At 46.8% G+C, this 15476-nt stretch overlaps 1 protein-coding gene across 1 annotated transcript in view; it reads left to right on the forward strand.

Moving 5' to 3' along the window:
* Positions 1-5429: 5429 nt before the first annotated feature.
* Prkch (protein kinase C eta) overlaps positions 5430-15476 on the forward strand; it is a 235237-nt gene continuing 225190 nt past the window's right edge. The window contains exon 1 of the mRNA XM_042682558.1: positions 5430-6301. Within this exon, the coding sequence (XP_042538492.1) occupies positions 5939-6301 (363 nt within the window). The 5' untranslated portion in view covers positions 5430-5938. The remainder of the gene's footprint in view (positions 6302-15476) is intronic.

The raw sequence follows: 15476 nt of genomic DNA on the forward strand, positions 1-15476 counted from the left end.
TTAATGTGGAATATTGGGTGAAATGTACCTTAAGAAATCAGAACAATGGCAGTGATTCATTCAGCCAAGCAACCTATCAATCCAAAAGCATTTAGATAAGGTACCAAGAATTGTATGTAGAGAGTCCAACATTATATTGTGACTAGATCAAAAAGCAGTAATGTGCCATTTAAAAATCCCTACATTCAATGAAAGAGTCTCTAATATAGATGTTAAAGCAGTTCAGTGTAGACGTAGCACCATTACAATTGTTGCTGTAGTATATTACCCACAAGCTATTGGTCAATCTTTTGGGATGTGAAGAAAGAAGGGACAGCTTCTTCTCTTGCCTGCCTTCAGTGTCATGGTCAGCTCTGGATACAAGTTACTACACAGGTGAAGTAGGTAGTGACAGACAAACCTTTCCTACAGGGACCTGTGTGCCTGTTGAGTGTCCCCAGGCGCCACTTGTGTACCCCCGAGATTGAATGAAAGATGCTGGCCTAGTACGTCTTCTCTCTGCTGGTGCTCTGAAGCTGGCATGCTCTGCTGAGTAACTTTCTTGGCTGCCCGGCGAGAGCCAGTTGTGGGAAGAGAAAATGAGGATGAAGGCACAGAAGCAAAACAAAAACCTGCAGGCCATGGGAGGGGAAAGAGGAGAAAAAAATGTGAGACTGAACAAGCTAGAAAATAGCTTGACAGCTTTTGCCTGTGGCCTTTGGGGATTCAATTTCTCACTTCAACGTGTGATTTCAGATAGGCAATTTGGGATATTGTGCTTAGTGCTATACACATAAATTACAGTTCCTCCTCCTCTTTTTCTTCTTCCTCCTCCTCCTCCTCTATCTGCTCATTATAATAAAAATGATTATTACTATGATTATAGGATTATTTATTTCTTCTCCTTTCTCCTCCTTCCCCCTTCCTCTTCCTTCCTCCTCCCTTCTTCTCCTTTCCTTCTCCTTTTCCTTCTTTTTTTCCTCATCCTCCTTCTTCTGCTTTTTCCTCCCCTCTCTCCATTTTTTTTTTTTTTTTTGCCAGTAGGGTTGAAATCAGGCCCTGGGCTCTATCCCTGAGCTCTTTAGCTCAAGGCTAGTCCTCTAACACTTTGAGTCACAACAGGTGGATCTGGTGGTTGGTTGGAGGTAAGATAAGGTTTTCTGGTGGTGGCTTGGAGATAAGGCCTTTCCCTGCCCTGGCTGGCTTTGAATGGGGATACTCAGATCTCAGCCTCCAGAGTAACTAGGATTATAGGTGTGTGCTACCAGTGCCTAGTTTCTTCCTTCTCTTTTTGAGATGAGTCTGGCTACCTATGTCTCCAACTCACATGCTCAAATGATTCTTCTGACGCTCCCAAGTAGCTGGGAAACAAGTGTACCACCATGCCCCCTAGATACTACTTTTTGAATCAAGGCCCAATCCTTCATCTGTGCCCTGTTTTCTCAGAATAGGTGAGCACGCTCATCTCTTGTTTTGCTACCCAGTATAAAAGGGTCCTCCTCCACGTGTTTCCTGTTCTTTAGCATTCTCTCCCCTCACCCCTTTCCCCCATTCTGACCAAACCTCTCCAAACAGTGTATGCTCTCCCTCTCTCCACTCCTGTATTTTTCACCTCAACCTACTCTTAATGGTCTTCACCTACAACCCTTTATAGAAATGGCTCAAAGATGGGCTGGGAAGATGGCTCAGTGGTAGAGCGCTTGCCTTGCATACATGAGGCCCTGGGTTCGATTCCTCAGCACTACATAAGCAGAAAAAGCCAGAAGTGGCACTATGGCTCAAGTGGTAGAGCACTAGCCTTGAGCTGAATTGCTGAGGGACAGCGCCCAGGCCCAGAGTTCAGGCCCCACGACCAACAACAACAATAAAACAAACAAACAAAGAAATGGCTTAAAGATTACCAAGGGCTGGTTCATTACCAATATACCTGACTGGGTTTTCATCCATAATTGACTTAATCTCATGCCCATCAACAAATGGGGAGTATTTCCTGCTAAAACGTGTTTTGTCAATGCCTAAACACCACATCCTCTTGATTTTCCTTCTTCCTTCCTAGATGCTGTTTCTCAACCCTCTTGCCTGCTTCTCCTGCACTGATAAATGTTGGCACTTCTGGAAGGTTCCGTCCTGGCTCATTTTTCTCATGCTACAGTCTCTTCCTATCTTTCCTTCCAACAGAATTTCATCCATAGTTTCTATGTCTGTCTGTCTTTTCTGTCCCTGTCTGCTGCCCTGCCTGTCTGTCTATTTACCTATGTATTTTGACTCCTACATTTATGTCTCTAGCCCAGACTACCCCCTCTGAGCGTCACAACCACCTTAGCCAATTTCCCTGTTCAAATTTCTGCTTAAAGGTAGCAAACATACATAAAACCTGACAAGTTTCAAATTGAACTCTTCATCTCCTCCCACAAATCTTTTTCTCCTGCAGTGTTTCTTAACTTCCTAATGGCTCCCCAATGTACATAGCTACTCAAGCCACATTCTGCAAGTCATTCTTGATAGTTCCTTTCACCTTCTGATTTTCCTGTCCTTCAATCCAGCCTCAAGATCTGTCCATTTCACCTCCCAAATGTTAGGTTTTTAAAAGAGGCCGAGTAAGAACAGCATCACACACATGGTATTCAGGTAAGGGGTAGGTTTATTCATCATTCTGGCTGGCACCAGGCCATGTTGGCCCTCCATGCAGCTGGGAATGACCTGGGAAAGGACTGGGAAAGAGGGCTTCTGGGCCTGGGCTAGGCCTTATATAGGGTATGGGCAGAGAAAGGTGTGGCCACATTGAATTCAGATGTGACTTCAGCAGATGCAGATGTGACCTCTTCCAGGTGTCCCAGTTGCCTCGGTGACACAGGTACTGGATGGAGACTTTGCTGAGAGGAGGGTGGCGTCTGCTGGCCATACAGGAGCAGACCTTACACTAAACAGTTCTCAAATTCATCTATTTATCTTCACCTCCACCACCATCACCTAAGTCCCAATCACCATCTTCTCTTCTTACCTTTCATCTTTGGTAACAGCTCCTAACTGGTCTCCCCACACCCATGATTATTTCCTTTCTATCCATTCACTGCACCACCCCAGAGAGATCTTAAAACATACATCTCCTCTTGTCCTGGCTCAGTTTAACTTCCTTGTGGCTCTTCTAGCTGTCCATAATAATGCCCCAAACAATTCCCATGACTTCTTAGTGAGGTAGCTGTATCCATCTTTTAGGCTGATTCTACCCACTCACCTTGCTTTGTCGTTGTTGTTGACAGTACTGGGACTTGAACTCAGGGCTCGGGCACTGTTCCTTAGTTTTATCACTCAAGACAAGCATCTTACCACTTGAGCCATAGCTTTGGCAAGGCTTTGGGTGTTAATTGGAGATAAGAGTCTCAGCACTTTCTTGCCTAGGCTGGCTTTGAACTGTGATCCTCAGATTTCAGCCTCCCCAGGGGCTAGGATGACAGGCCTGAGCCACCACTGCCTGGCCCCACCCACCACTGCCTGGCCCCACCCACCACTGCCTGGCCCCACCCACCACTGCCTGGCCCCACCCACCACTACCTGGCTCCACCCACCACTGCCTGGCCCCACCCACTACTACCTGGCCCCACCCACCACTGCCTGGCTCCACCCTCACCTTCCTTGTCTCCAGCTGGAGAATTCTCTTTGCTCTAATCAGGTCAAGCCATTCCTTCTCTGAGGTACTCTGATCTGGTTCCTCCACTTGGCTTCTTCAGAAGACCACCCTGACCATCTGTCCATATTCCCATTGACCCATGGCTTCTCCTACTTTTCCTTTGCTGTACCTGCCACAATGTATCATCTTGTATTTGTAGTTTCTCCTTCCTGTAGAACTGTAATTCCCAGGAGGACAGGCACCCTGGCTGTCCTGCCCACTGTTCTTCATCCAATACTGCTGTCCTTCTTACTCCAACCAACCCCAGGGCAGCTCTGTGTAGCTGTTCATCATTTTGACAGTCTTCTTTTAGTGCCAAAGCGCAATAATAGCGCATCTTCCAGGGGTTCATAAAGCAAGAATCCAGTACTTGGGAGAAGGTGGTAGTGGAGTTGGCACTAATGATGGACTTGACCACTTTCCCAGAACATTCGGGCTAGACAGATGTTCTCTGGATATTTGCTAGCATAATATACAAGCCAGGCCTAAAGCTATGGTGTTTTTAGCATGACAGGCTGAATCCCTGCCCTACTCTTAGGATTTGCCTTCTCCTACTGTCCTCCTGGTTCTCATTTGTTTTTCGTTCATTTAATTATCGAGAAGACCTCTATTCACTAGTGTGAAATTGTTGAGGAAAATTTCAGGGCCCCTATTAGGATACTAGGAGCAGGAGCTTAGATATAGGAGTTGCTCCAAGAGAACCATAATGGCAAGACATAGTGTCTTGAGAATGCCCTGGACTTTGTAGAAGACAAATTGAAAATGGCTGGCTGTCAGAAAGATAGGATAAGGCTGGGCGCTAGCGTGGCTCACACCTGTAATCGTAGCTACTCAGGAGGCTGAAATCTGAGGATCTCCGTTCAAAGCCAGCACCAGCAGGAAAGTCTGTGAAACTCTTATCCCCAATTAACCACCAGAAAACTGGAAGTGGCGCTGTGGCTCAAGTGGTAGAACACTAGCCTTGAGCTGAAGAGCTCAGGGACAGTGCCCAGGCCCAGAGTTCAAGCCCCACGACTGAAAAAAAAAAAAAAAAAAGTAGGATGAGGTCGTTTGGAGAAGACCAAAAGATCCTCCCAAAGTCAAAAACTACAGGAACCACGGGTGGGAAGGACCAGATGGCTGCCCACGTTGACAGCAATACCGAGTGGTTTTCTACTGGCCCATGTAGGATTGAGTGGGCCAGGAACCTCTCCTTCAGAGGAAGACTTACTACCTCTACGGGTCTCCAGAAGAACCGACCTTTCGAGCTCTTTCGGGAAGGAGACACACCTTTCTGAGGAAGGAGGAGGGCAGGATTTCCATCATTACTCGGGCCCTATTACTACCCAAACAAAACAACTATGTAATTATCTTCCGCAGGAAAGGCCCACAAACAGGCTGGGCCCAGGCTGAACCAGGGATGAGCCATCCCTGTAAAGCTTAGGGAAAAAAAAGGAACCTCCCCGCCATCCGCCTCTGGCCAGGGTTCTGTCTCTATCAGGGCCTGGGGACTGATGCATCCTCCTTGCCTTCCAGCCCTGTCTCCGGGGCCTCAGGTGTGTGCTCCGAGTGGGCCACAAATCCTGGCTTTTGTTTTTTTCTTTTTGGCTTGAGCCTGGGTGGTCCCGGCCCGGAGCCGGCAGCCTGCGGCGCGCCGGGGTTGGAGCGCGCGCCCCGGGGACTCCCACCCGCGCAGAGCGAGGGCGGGCTGCGCTCGTGCCACGCCCCCGGGCTCTTCCAGGCCGGGGATCCCGCACCCGGCTGCGGTGAACTTGGAGCCCGGGTGGGAGCGAAGGATCCAGCCCGGGAGGCGGCGGTGGCGGCGGCTTCCTGGTTTGCAGCTCGCCGGGTGGGGGAGAGCGAGAGCCCGCGGAGGCGGAGGCAGGAGGAGCAGCCGGAGGAGGCGGGGAGGAGACGCTCGGGGCTGAGGCTCACCGGACGGGTCGCTCCGGCTCTGTCCGGGGAGAGACGAGCTTCCCGGCCCTGGAGAAGGGGCGAGCCCCACGCGAGCCCCCGGGGAGCTCCGCGCCGAGGTCGACAGGGCCGTACGGGCTTCCTCCGCCCTCGGGGGCGCTCGGAGCCCGGCTCCCCTCCTTTCCACCTCGGGAGGAAGGGTGGGAGGGAAGGAGGGGAGGGGAAGGTCCCGCAGAGACGGCAGAATGGCCGGTGCGGGGGGACTCGGGCGCTGCTTCCCCCGGGAGCTGCGGCCACGCCTGCCACGAGGGCTGCCCTGAGCGCGGGCCACCTGCTCTCCAGTGCGAGCCCGCGCGGCGCCCCCGGGGCCCGGGCGGCGGCGGCAGCGCCAGCGCCGGCATGTCGTCCGGCACCATGAAGTTCAATGGCTATTTGAGGGTCCGCATCGGCGAGGCCGTGGGGTTGCAGCCCACCCGCTGGTCCTTGCGCCACTCGCTCTTCAAGAAGGGACACCAGCTGCTGGACCCCTACCTGACGGTCAGCGTGGACCAGGTGCGCGTGGGCCAGACGAGCACCAAGCAGAAGACCAACAAACCCACGTACAACGAGGAGTTCTGCGCCAACGTCACCGACGGCGGCTCCCTGGAGCTGGCCGTCTTCCACGAGACGCCCCTGGGCTACGACCACTTCGTGGCCAACTGCACCCTTCAGTTCCAGGAGCTGTTACGCACGGCCGGCACCTCGGACACCTTCGAGGGCTGGGTGAGTCGCGGCGAGCTCCCTCTCCACTCTGGGTCCGGTCGATCTCTTCTTTCTCCTCCCAGTCGCCTCAAAACTTGCCCGGCTTCCCGCGTTCCCCTCCCTCCGCAGCGGAGGGAATTCCCTCCAGACTTTGTCCCGACCCAGGTGGCCGCAGGCCCGGTGACGCGCGGAGGTGGGTGTGTGCGGGCAGGCGCGCGCAGGTGTGGCTCCAAGATGCCAGCCTGGATGGGGTCCCCTTTCTTGATCTAAGGCTTTGCCTTGCCGGGAAGCTGAGCTGGGGCCGCGGGGTGTCGCGTCCCCTCTCCTCCCCCCCCCCCCCCCCCCACCTCCGACCTCGCACCAGAGGTTGGACTGGGCATCCCAACTCTGGCCACCCAGGTTAACGCTCAGGAAAGGCAAGGATGGTGGTGGGAAAGTGACATGATTTGAGAAAAGTGCTCCAAGCACTTCTTTGGAGAAAGCTCTTACATACATTCTCGCGAGTATTATTCATAGTGTTTATGGATCCAGGTTGGTTGGGCCGCGTGCAGGCGTGCACACGTGTTAGAGCATGCACACCAGAGGTATAGAAACTTTCACTGGCAGGGACCAGAGTGTCTGGGTTGGCACGTTGGGGGAGGATGTTGTGTAGCTGTTTTGGGAGTGGGGTGGTTATCTGAGTCTTGCAGCTGACTCCAGGCCATGGGAGCCTGTGAGACTTGCATCTGCTTTCAGGCCGCTGTTGGTCTGAGAAGAGGCGGCTAGGTTGTTGGAGTCCCCCTCCCCCTACACACCTGCTGATGCCTTCCCGAGCTATGGACGTGTCACGGCGAGAAACTTCTCTCCGGCCTCTGCTTTTCCCATAGTTTCCGTGAGATAAAATTCCTGCTGTAAATGAAATCCCGAGCACCCTCTACACAGGGACCAAGTGCTTTTGTTTCTGTGTGCTACCACTTTGTGCTGCGGGAGTTATCTGTCTATCTTGGAGATGAAATGATAATTTTAATGACCTAGTCTGGTTTGGCAAAATGGAGCACAGGCTTTGAAGGCTCTGAAGAATTTCATAATGATTTCAGTTTTGGAAGAAGCCAGTTTTGAACCCAGCATGTGAATCTCAGTATTAGAAATCTGTGAGATTAACTTAAAGTGATGGAGTCAGATGGATAATGACAAAGAATGATTTAGGTATTTCATACTTGGGGGAAATGGATCATTTTCCCCTGTATTATGAAAAATTGCAGACAGCTTGTGAAGCTAAGCCTTTCTTTGAAATCGAGGAGAAAGACTGCCAAGGCAGTTTAACCTTATCATCCAATTATATGGAATCAATTTCTTGTCATCCTAGCTTATTTGTGGAATTTAGAAGTGAACTAGAAAGGAATGGCTAAAATATCACTACGATTTATCCTAGATAAATTATAATCCTATATGAACAAGAAGTGAATGTAGGAATGTAAATGGATTTATTGAATTAGTGTCTGATTAAGGATTAGAGTGGGCAAAGTTCTGGAGATCCTAGATTCTAAGTAAGGTGGGATTGATTAGCCAATCATCATGATCAGCATGTTTGGCTGGAGAGAGTCTAGATTGGCCCTTCTTACCCCTAGTGTGAACAATTGAATCACCTAGGAACACTTAAAGATCCCCACTCTTAAGGACTTCAGGCAGGGCTCTGGCTGTGGGACCCCGGCATAAAGACTTCACTCAGGTGAATTTGTATGTTCAGTTTGGGGCCTTAATGAAAGCCAAGCCGTGAGGACTGAAGAAGCTTAAGTGTAGGCCAGTGGCAGGTGACCTGAGCAGGTAGGATGAACAGAGCTGTGTAGTGATCTGCTGTATTGATATTTACTAAGTTAATAAAGATTTATATGTGACTTAACATTTCTAAATCCACAATTGTTCAGATTATACTTAGGTGTTTAATATAACCCACTGATGGCGTTTTGGAAAATAAGGTTGTTTAGTAGGATAGGGTAATTCATTTATGTATTAATTAGTAGGTCTTGAGTATTTTGAAACTGGAGATGTGTTGGAAGATAGAATGAGCAAGTGTAATTTCTTTTTGATAAGAATCTTTTGCATGTGTAGGTGTGCATGCACCCCAGTACTGGGGCTTGAACCAGGCCTGGGCACTCTTAGCTTTTGTTGCTCAAGGCTGGCATTCTACCACTTCAGCCACAACTTCGGTTCTGGCTTTTTGGAGATTAATTGGAGATTAAAAAGTCTCCTGCCTAGGCTGGATTTGAATCATGATCCTCAGATCTTAACCTCCTGAATAGTTAGGATTACAGCAGGTTGAGCTATGCATATCACAAGAGAAAATAATCTTAATGCTTGGAAATAGATGAAATGCTTATTTTTTAAATTATTCTTTACAGATCAAAAGGTACATTTGAAGGATTATAGAAATACTTATCTTTGCAGTATTACATTGAGATGTCTAGTTTATTCAGACAGTTACACATGGAGAAATTGGATTTATTCCACAATGAATTTGTGTCTTGCCAGTGGAACTACAATTGCTGACTTTCTCAAATGTAGCAACTTACTTTTTGCTAGGTCACAAGAAGATCTATCTTTAGGTTTATTGTAAATCAGAAGATTTATTTTAAAAAATCATTAGGATAAAGCAATAACTTGTTATGCTTCCTTGCTGAAGGTTTCTCCCCAACCCCCCAAGTCTTAACTAGGTAATCACCAACACTGGCTTTAGAGTAGGTTTATTGGTATTTTTAGCTAAGCTTGATGGGAGAAGGTATATTTATACAATATATACTTACCAACAAGTATTGTAAGGAAACTCAGTTGCAAGAAGCAGATAATCCACCACTTAAGAGGCCAAATTATGAGTCTTTATTGGAGAGCTGGAAGACTGCTGGTAGACCCATGTCTTAAAGACCAGCAGCCGCAAATGCAAATACAACTAGCACAAAGCTTATATAGGCCAAAACCACACAAGGTATGTGGAATCAAACTCCAAAAAGTGTTATACATGAGCAAAGCAAACCAGATGAGGACAGTTAAACCTAATAGAAAAGCAAAACATCTAGGGAGACAATCAGGAGAAATCAAGGGCTAATTATCTCAGGGAAACAGAGACCCAGTCTCCTTACTTCACAAGTACAGTGCTTGATGTGGCATAGACATTCAAATATTTCTTTACTGACTGTGTAAATACTACTTTATGTAACATACATAAACACAAGAAGGTGGTTAAATACAACTGAATAATTTTTTTGGGGGGGGGGGGGGGAATCTGGTTGTGGGGCCTGAACTCTGGGCCTGGGCGCTGTCCCTCAGCTCTTCAGCTCAAGGTTAGCACTCTCACTTGAGCCACAGCGCCATTTCCGGCTTTTTTCTTCTTGCTTATGTGGTGCTGAGGAATCGAACCCAGGGCCTCAGGCATGCAAGGCAAGCACTGAACCACCTTCCCAGCCCAAGATTCTCGCTCTTTTTTTTTTTTTGTCGGTTGTGGAGCTTGAACTCTGAACCTGGGTGCACGCCATCCCTCAGTTCTTCAGCTCAAGGCGAGCACTCTACCAGTTGAGCCACAGCAACACTTCCCAAGAATTTTCTTAAATGAAAACTCATCCTATTAAATACTTAAATTAGAAAGGAAAACTGCAAACAAAAGTCCCGAATTTCCACCTTAAACTTGAAGATTAAATTGAACCAAAGAAAGCAGAGAGAAGAAAATTATATAAAGAAATCAGTGAAAGCTGGGAATGGGGCTCAGTGGTAGAGTGCTTGCCTAGCATGCATGAAGCCCCTGGTTATATTCCTCAGTACCACATAAACGGGAAAAGCTGGAATTGCCGTTGTGGCTTAAGTGGTAGAGTGCTAGCCTTGAGGACACAGGCGCAGGGATAGAGCTCAGGCCCTGATTTCAAGACTCAGGGCTGGCAAAAAAAAAAAAAGCAGTGAAGTAGAAAACAAAAATAATAGAAGAAAATCAACAAAGCAGAAAGCTGGATTTTTGAAGGAAAGAAAAGTACAATAAAATCTATAAACTTCAAGACAGAATGGCCAAGGGGAGAAGGGGAGGGGAAAGTCAGGTCACAAATTCCCAATATTAGGAATGAGAGAGGATGCAGACATTCAAAAGGGGTAGTCAGAGTGTATTATAAACAGATTTTATGTCAGTAAACTGCACAATTTAGATCAAATTAACAAATGCCTTGAAAGGTACTACCAAAATTCCCTCAATAACTTGAGTATCTATTAAAGTAATTGAATTTTTAGTTAAAAACGTTGCCAGGCGCCTGTGGCTCACACCTGTAATCCTAGCTACTCTAGAGGCTGAGATCTGTATTTGAAGCTAGCCAGGCCAGGAAAGTTTGTGAGACCCTTATCTTCAGTTTACCGCCAAAAAGCCTGAAGTGGAGGTGTGGCTTAAGTGATAAGGTGCTAGCCTTGAGCAAAAAGGCTGAGCCAGAATGAGAAACCCATAGTTCAAGCCTCTGTTCCAGCATACATACAAACACACACACACACACACACACACACACACACACACACACACACACACACACACACACACACACTCACTCTCTCTCTCTCTCTCTCTCTCTCTCTCTCTCTTTCTCTCTCTCTCTCTCTCTCTCTCTCTAGTAATGAGAAAAATACCCCATTTAAATATGGAGCAAATATTTGAATAGATACCTCATGGTCAAATGAAAGTTAAAAAACAGTGTCAGCCATGCTCCTGCTACAGATGCTAAAATTAAGAAAACTAACCACAAGTCTTGATGAGGAAGAGGAGCCATGGAACTCTCATACACAATTTAGGAATATCAAAATGTCCAATGCTAAAGTCATGTTGGAAATCAGTCAGACAAGTTTCTTAAAAATTCAAATGTAGGGGCTGGGAAGGTGGCTCAGTGGTAGAGTGCTTGCCTTGCATGCATGAGACCCTGGGTTTGATTCCTTGGTACCACATAAGCAGAAAAGGCCGGAAGTGTGGCCCTGTGGCTCAAGTGGTAGGTAGAGCGGTAACGTTGAGCTGAAGAGCTGAGGGACAGCGCCTAGGCCCAGAGTTTAGGCACACAACCACCACCACCACCACCAGCAACAACAATTCAAATGTATTCTTTTTTGGGGAGAGGGCCGGTTATGGGGCCTCGATTCTGGACCTAGGCACTGTCCCTCAGCTCTTCAGCTCAAGGTTACTTCTCTACCACTTGAGCCACAGTGCCACTTCTGGTCTTTTCTGCTTACATGGTGTGGAGGAATCGAACCCAGGGCCTCATGCATGCAAGGCAAGCACTCTACCACTGAGCCATCTTCCCAGCCCTCAAATGTATTCTTTTTATACGACTTGTCTACCTGGAAGTACTTACCCAGAGAGATGAAGCTAAGACTTGTTGAATGATCAACTATGATCATTACTTTTGATATAGCTTCTGAGTTAGAAACTCAAATGTCAACCAACAGTAGGAATACTTAAATGAATCATCGTGTATTCATAATGTGGAACACTCATCCACAAAAACAGGAGAAGACATGGATGAATTGCTAAGTAATTACAATGAGTGAAAAAGCCAGACACCACTTTCTACCCCAAGAAAAGGAGTATATATTCTGTGATTCTGCTCATGCAAAATTTCAGGAAGTAGGGATGAGCCTATAGAGATAGGAAGCACTTTAATGGTTGTCTTGGAAGAAGGAGGGATGGATTGCAAAGGAGGCATAACAAAATAAGGGGGTTGGGATGATATTCCTATTTTGATTATAATGATGACTTCGGACATATATAAATATGTCAAATTATCCAGTAGTTCACTTTAGGTATGTGCATGTTATCATATGACAATTATACCTCAAGAAAGCTATAGAGAAAAAAGGATAAGGATTTATCTTATTTTACTAAAAAATGATAAAGAAGATGCTAGTAATTACAGAATTAATTAGAATTGGAGCCAAGTCTGACTCTTGAATATTGCATTTTTTTTTTCCTTTGTGCCAATCTTAGGGCTTTGAACTCAGGGAGCTATCCCTGAGTTTTTCTCTTCAAGGCACCAGCTTGAGCCACACCTCCACTTTCAGCTTTTTTGGTGATTAATTGGAGATAAGCAGCTTATGGACTTTTCCTGCCTGGGCTGGCTTTGAACCACAGTCCTCAGATCTCAACCTCCTGAGTAGCTAGGATTATAAGTGTGAGTCCATGGCACCTGGCTGTGTTGCCTCTTTCATGCAGCAAATATTTATCACACAAAAAAACAAAAACCCAAATGAAACATATTTATTAAATTAACTTCTGAGTCTGAACACCATTCAATTTTTTAAATGATTTCTTTCTTTCTGCTTCTTGTAGAACTTGTTTGTTGTGCATAATTTCTTGGACTTTGAAGACTGAAGTTTGCCTAAGTTCAAACTTGACTTCTTTCATGTATTTGCTTCAGATTCACTGACTTTCCAAATAGGACTGTTGCCTCATACTGCTGAGCCTTGGGGACATGGTGGTGGGGGAGAGGGGACAGGAGGGACTAGAGGCTGCGTCATGGAAAGACCTTGGCGCCCCCTCAGGAAGGAAGGACCTGCTTGGCGGGATCCCAGGCTATTTTCCTGTTCAGTCCTCCAAGACATTCTGTTCTGTGCAGCCCTGGAGGGCTGCTTTCTTTCAGTTTCTTAGCAAGATACCTGTTTTGTAGTCCGGTCAGGTAAAGCAGGCAGGTCACCTCTTGGCCATTGTTGATTCTCTTTTTTTCCTTGATTCCTGGATCCAAGTGCCTGAATTTATGGCATCAGAATTCATCCAGATTCTTTATGTAGTGGCTCATTCTTTTTTGTACTTTGTGATGCAGAATTGATTTTTTTCTTCTTTTTCTAAGCCACTTGGTAAGGAGTGTTTAACAGTGACTGATTAACTTATGGGATTTTAGGGGGAAAACATATTTTAGCATCTCTCCAGTGTACGTGAACTGTGTATTGTTATGTAGTATCTTTGGTTTCATATGGCGCAGACTGTGGCTCATATGTTTTCCTCATCAAATCATTTTCCTCGTTGGGTGCTGGTAGCTCACATCTATAACCATAGCTACTCAGGAAGTTGAGATCTGAGGTTCCAGTTCAAAGCCAGCCCAGGAAAGGAAAGTCTGTAAGATTCCAATCTCCAGTTAACCACTCAAAAAACCAGAAGTGTAGCCGTGGCTCAACTGGTAGAGGAGCAGCCTTGAGCAGAAAAAGCAAAATGACAATGTCTAGGTCCTGAGTTTAAGCCCCAGTACCGCCCCCCCCCCCCCCTTACTGGTTGTGTTATTATCTTGTTGTCTTTCATTGTTGTCACCAAGATCTAAGATCACTTTGTGAATCGATTTGCTAAGTGTGCTTTTGTCCTTTGAAGTATACACATCTGAGGGGCTGGGAAGGTGGCTCAGTGGCAGAGTGCTTGCCTTGCATGCGTGGGGCTCTGGGTTCAATTCCTCAGCACCACATAAGCAAGAAGAAAAAAGCCGGAAGTGGTGCTGTGGCTCAAGTGGTGGCGCGTTAGCCTTGAGCTGAAGAGCTGAAGGACAGTGCCCAGGCCCAGAGTTCAGGCACCATGTCTGAACCACCACCCTCCCGCCCCCCCCCCCCAAAAAAAAAAAAAAAGAAAACAAAAAAGAAAATGGACTGGGAATGAAGTATACTCATCTGAAACTCAGGGACAACCCCCCCCCCCCCCCCCAGCCCCCCAGTCACTAATCTCAGTACTGTGAGCAATGTCTCGTACATGGCACTAAATATTTTCAACAGAATTAAATTTTATATGATTTAGGGTGCAAGTAAGGGTATTGGTAACTTTTGGAACATCCTTGCTTAAATATTTTATTAATCTTCCTGAAAGAAATAAAGGAGCTGGGTGCCGGTGTCTCAGGTTATAATCCTAGCTATTCTCAGGTCTGAGACTGGGAAGATGGTAGTTTGAGGCCAACCCAGGCAAAAAAGTTCTCTAGATCCCCTTTCAACTCTTTGCTCACCTGCCATCTTCAGCTGCACAGGAGACTAAGACTGGGAGGATCAGAGTGCTAGGCCCGAGGGGCCAGAACGTTTCTTGAGACTCTACCTCAACAGTGGGAAGCTGGAGTCAGTGGCACATGCCTGTGATCTCAGAGGTGAGAAGCCTGAAACAGGTAGATCATGATCCAGGTGCAGCATATGGGCAGGAAGTGAGACCCTATGTCAAATGTAACCAGCAATCACCACCATAACACTCCTCCTCCCCCCAGCAAAACAAAACAAAAAAAAACCAGGGCTGAATGTATGATTCAGTGGTATTCACTCACCAAGTGTGAGGTCTTGAGTTTAAATCCTAGTACTATCTTCCCCCTGTCCCCAAAATGAAATAATTGGAAGCAACCATATTCACAGAATTTCTCTTATTTTTAATTGATTAATTAATTAATTTTGTTTGAGCCACAGCACCACTTCTGGTTTTCTGGTGATTTATTGGAGATAAGAGTCTCAAGGACTTTCCTTGCTGGGCTGGCTTTGAACTGCTATCCTCACATGTCAGCCTTCTGAGTAGCTAGGATTACAGACATGAGCCACCGGTGCCCAACTAATTTAATTTTTAAACAGAAGAGAAGTTTATTGCAAACAGAAAGATGAAGCAGCCCATAGAAACAGACAGGGGCCAGGGCTGGTGACCCAGAATTTCCCTTTTTTTAAATAATTTTTTTTGTTGTTGTTGTTGGTCGTGGGGCTTGAACTCTGGGCTTGGGCGCTGTCCTTGTGCTCTTCAGCTCAAGGCGAGCGCTCTACCACTTGAGCCACAGCACCACTTCCGGTTTTCTAGTGGTTTATTGGAGATAAGAGTCTCACGAACTTTCCTGCCCGGCTGGCTTTGAACCGCGATCCTCAGATCTCAGCCTCCTGAGTAGCTAGGATTACAGGTGTGAGCCACCGGGAGCTCGGCAAAAAAAATTTTTTTTCAGTCATGGGGCTTGAATTCTGGGCCTGAGCGCCGTCCTTCAGCTCTTTAGCTTAAATCCTTCAGCTCTTTAGCTTAAGTCGAGAACTCTACCACTTGAGCCACAGCTCCACTTCCTGTTTTTGAGAACTTAATTGGAGATTAGAGTTTCCTGGGGCTTTCTTTGCCTGAGCTGACTTTGAACCGAGATCCTCAGATCTCTGCTTTCTGAATAGCTAGGATTACAGTCTGGAGCTACCAGCGTCCAGCAGAATTTCCCTTTTAAATCAGTCAATGACATACCAA

Source organism: Dipodomys spectabilis, unplaced genomic scaffold (assembly GCF_019054845.1).
Source record: "Dipodomys spectabilis isolate Male_0828 unplaced genomic scaffold, ASM1905484v1 ptg000073l, whole genome shotgun sequence".
NCBI lineage: Eukaryota > Metazoa > Chordata > Mammalia > Rodentia > Heteromyidae > Dipodomys > Dipodomys spectabilis.